The 4,111-nt window shown below is 44.0% G+C and overlaps 1 protein-coding gene across 1 annotated transcript; it reads right to left on the bottom strand.

Annotated features, from left to right (window-relative positions):
• Positions 1-1,534: 1,534 nt before the first annotated feature.
• Positions 1,535-3,948, bottom strand: MRPS14 (mitochondrial ribosomal protein S14; the record flags this gene model as incomplete). The annotated part of the gene is made up of 2 exons (XM_009700609.1): positions 1,535-1,768; positions 3,790-3,948. Coding segments are annotated over 2 exons (342 nt in total), but the record flags the coding sequence as incomplete, so codon positions are not given.
• Positions 3,949-4,111: the final 163 nt, after the last annotated feature.

The following is a 4,111-nucleotide window of genomic DNA, read 5'->3' as shown; positions in this document are numbered from 1 at the left end:
CATTTCCTTCAGTCAAGTGGTTCACCGTTTCCTGAAGAGTGGAGAATAGGTATATCCTTACCCTTCCTTGAAAAAAATCATCTGAGATGAGTGGAGAGTGTTGTCAAACTGAGACAAGAATGTGTAAGAAAAGGAATCCTAAAGTAGGATGGGTCAAGGCCTCCCTGTTGCGACAGCCGTACCCGTCTGGTTGCTGGGGCCAATGTCGTGCTCACTACGTGGGGTGTGTTTGATTAGATGTGGGAAAGTACGTTGAACTGTAAAGCATGTCACAAAAGGAGAAATGCTGAAGAAAATAGAACCACTATCTCAAGCACTCAATAGCTGAGCAGAACCATTACAGTGTTAATCCTGTGGTATTAATTTAATGATTACTCTCAGAAATGAATTACTGGCTGTTTAACCTCTTAATGAATTTTGATAATGAAAACAGCTCTTTTAAGTGTCTATGCTAACTGTGAGCTCCTTGGGGTGTCTTTGAGGTGGCATCAGTTGCAGGAGGGCAGTGAGCTGCTGCTGCTGGACAGCGAGGTTCGCCCTGGCTCTGGCAGCGTATGAGGAAAAGACAGACAAGCTCCACTTTCTCCTATCAACTGTCAAGGGTTTTAAGGTAACAGAGTAAGAAGTATACTGAGATAGCTTATATGCCAAAATTTGACTTGGCTGGGGGTGATGGGCTGCTGTCAGTTTGCTGCCTGTGTGCCTTCCATCTGGTGGTAATACAGTTTAACTTGGCCCATTTATTGCAGCCTCTCAGCCCCACTGCTAGGCAGAGGGACAGAGTAGCCATCTCCCCTTTATTGCCCTGCTTTGAAGAAGAGTGCAGGGCAAATATGAGCTTAGCAGCAGGCTTGTTCTTAGTGTTTCCTTCCTGCTTCCTTCTCACGTGTCTCCCAAGGACAGATTTGTTTGATGCTACCTTATGAATTAAGGAAGCCATTACTCTCCTATTAGGACTTGCTTGCTACCTTGTTCTTAAAGCATTGGACCATCTACAAGCAGGATATAAATACTACATGTTGTATTTTCTAATAGGTCCTTTATCTGCTTTGTCTGCTTGTTAATATACATATATTAAGTTTGCACAGCAAGAGTATCTAAACTTGAGGCCCTGTTTTATTTTCAGTTCGTGCTCACCCTTGTTCATAGCAGAGTACCACTTTGCCCTGTTGTGCAATTTCATTTATGCTTTTACCCGAATTACCGTGGTGAACTTACCGTACAGTGGCAAAAAAACTGCTTAAACGAGCCTTGTGCTGTATGTCTTTATTTCTAATGCTGCCCATATAACAAACCTCAGCTTAGTTCTGCAACCATCAGGTACTGATTTCCCTGCCCCCCCCCGCCCCCCAAATAAAACTGTCTCTCATACAGACCAGTTTAGTGTGGTTATGCTGCTTCGTGTCAGCTGATACCACTGCAATCCAGTAAGCGAGTTTCATCAATCAACGTGGTTTCTCATCGTCCCCTTATTAGTTTGGTGTTGCTGCTGGACTCCGAGGCAGGACAGTCTTGCTTTAATTATTCAAACACACAAACTGAGCCTGTTTTGTCGTTTTGCCTGAACATATATCCACAGGGTGATCTACCACATAGCCCGCTGTATCCCAGACATCTGAGCATGGTCAGCAAAATGGCGGAAAACAATTCTGCTGAGCCTCCAGCGACGTTTCACCCCCCGAGGGCGGGATGTCAGGACACACCTATTTCGGATCCTCACAGGGCAGCTGTCCCTGGGCAAGTCAGCAATCTCTTTATCAGCCACTTCCTAAAACAGAAGACCACAGCATAGAGTTTATTTGTGCTGCCCAGGATTTTGAGGGGGCTTATTGCTGTAGAGTAGGTACCACCACAAGCTTCTCTACGACCTCATGAGTGTGCTTTGCTATTTGATAGGGAACTTGTACCTGTCTTCCTCACTCAGCCCGTTCTTTCTGGGCATCCCAACAGTGAATATGAAATGATCCACAGGGAGACCCCCAAAGTTAACCTTATTACACAGACTGAACAACCTCATGCCAGTAATTATAGTTAGGCAAAATCCACTTGGCTTTCCTTGTTGCAGGGTGGGCTAGTCCTTTAAGGTAAGCTGAACTTAAATATATATATATTCCTTATTAACTGCCTTCCCAGGTAACGTGCTTTGATGTCAGTAAAAGGGATCTCGTATAGTATTCTTTGGAAGGAGTTACAGCCAGAGGAGAAGTCAAAGTGTCTGTTCTAACGAGGCGGCTTAAGAAAGGTCCTTCTACGTACAAGAGAGCTCAACAGTTTTCAGGAAGCACCAGGTAGCAGCAATTGAAATGTCAGAACAAGTGAGCTCAGCAAGGAAATGCAGCCTAAAGGAAGCCGGTTGAGGCTAGGTAAGCATCCCTAACTGCAGCATTCTATATACGCTATTTTCAGAAGGACAGAAGGGCTCAAAAAATCCTGTGCTCAGTCATGGCAGGAAGTCATAGTTGGAAGTAAAAGGAAGGTCAGAGGCTGGGCTGCAAAAGCTCCTCATTATGTTGCAAGAGCACTGAAAAGCAACAGGGTAAGGCTGTCTTCTGAAGGAATGTCTGCCTTCAAAGGCAGGCGGTACCAAGACAGCAGCAACGTGACTTTCAATGTCAGTAACAGCAAGGTCAGTAGGACTTCTCTTCAGAACATGCTTCAGTTACTGGGTTTGTCCAGTCACACGTCTTATCTGTATATAGCTCTACCTATACACTCTCCCCAGAACAGCTGAACACTTGCAGTATTTTTTTTGACCTATTTAATTCCTAGGATTTTATTCAGAAAGTAGCCTATGCTTTCAGAGAAAACTTGTAACTTACTTTTTAAGACTTTAAATTTGGAGCCCAAATAACATTTTGTAGGGAAGGAAAAAGTTACTTTCCTGGAGTCTTTTTCTTCATTCTAACTGCTGCTATGACTTAGTAACTTCAAAAAGTGACACAAGCAGCTGAGGAATACCAAAAGCAAAGCCAGTTGCCTCTTTTTTTTTTTTTTTCTTTTTTGTTTTGTACGGACATCCAACACAGACTAAACTTGCCAAGAGAATGGTGAAGTCAATATATAAAAGCAAACTCATACACTTTCTCTCCCAGGAACTTTAAGTGTGAAATGATCTCGCCACAACTAGGCATGGCTAGATTAAATACAGACAGGTCTATTTCTGATACTTGCAAGTATTTTTAACGCTCGGTAAGGAAGACTGAGAGCAGGGCAGTGAATACGTGCATTTTTAAGAACAGATCTAACACACAGATCTCATGCAGCTTTTACATGCTTGTAGCTCAGGCAAGAAGTAAAATTAAGTGTTTCTAAGTGAACAAGTTGGTGGTTTTGGATGGATCAGTCTTCTGAGTTTTTTAAAAAGAAAAAAAATCTAAACTTTTTTAGGAAACTATAAAAGTAACCATATAATATCCCATATTATGGGAAATAAGGAAAATAGCTTTCTGAATGTATCTTAGTGGCAGCTGTGAGGGGAAAAATACCAGACTTCATCGTATGTAGTGTTACATACACTGCTCACCTGAGAAGCACTGGTTTAAAAAAAAGAAACCACAACCCAACACACACAACCTCTAGTCAGGCGCATACATGGTTGGAAACACCCCCAAAAGGCAGAAGGCTCTGAAGACGCCTGGGCGCTTGCAGTAACAACTCCATATAACGTGATTCTGCGCTCATCCATTAGGGAAAGGCAAAGCATTCGTGACCAGGCGCGGCCACTCGGGTCTGTGAAGTGTGAGAGCGCATCACAGCAGTAAGAGCGGTGCGGGGGCCGGTGCCCGGTACCTGCAGCTCCTTGGGCAGGATGGTGTTCTTTCGGATGGCGTTGATCCGCAGCCTCTCGTCCGCGTACTCGTACGCCAGTTTCCTCCTCTTGACATCCCGCAGCATCCTCCAGTCCACGTAGTAGCTCCGCGCTTGCCTTGGGCAAGGTGACGGCAAAACCTAATTAAAAAAATTAAATTTATAATACCCACCTGTTGCACGTACAGTTTGCCTAATTCAAGTATGAATTATTTCCATGAACGCCTGATTGTCGGACTTTTTCAAATTACTTCCTTGCAGTCCAGCTCCTGCCCAAGAAAGGTAACGAGTGATCCCGCTCAGT

The sequence above is a fragment of the Cariama cristata genome, unplaced genomic scaffold (assembly GCF_000690535.1).
Source record: "Cariama cristata isolate BGI_N322 unplaced genomic scaffold, ASM69053v1 scaffold42075, whole genome shotgun sequence".
Lineage (NCBI taxonomy): Eukaryota > Metazoa > Chordata > Aves > Cariamiformes > Cariamidae > Cariama > Cariama cristata.
This window is presented reverse-complemented; position numbering and strand designations above follow the sequence as displayed.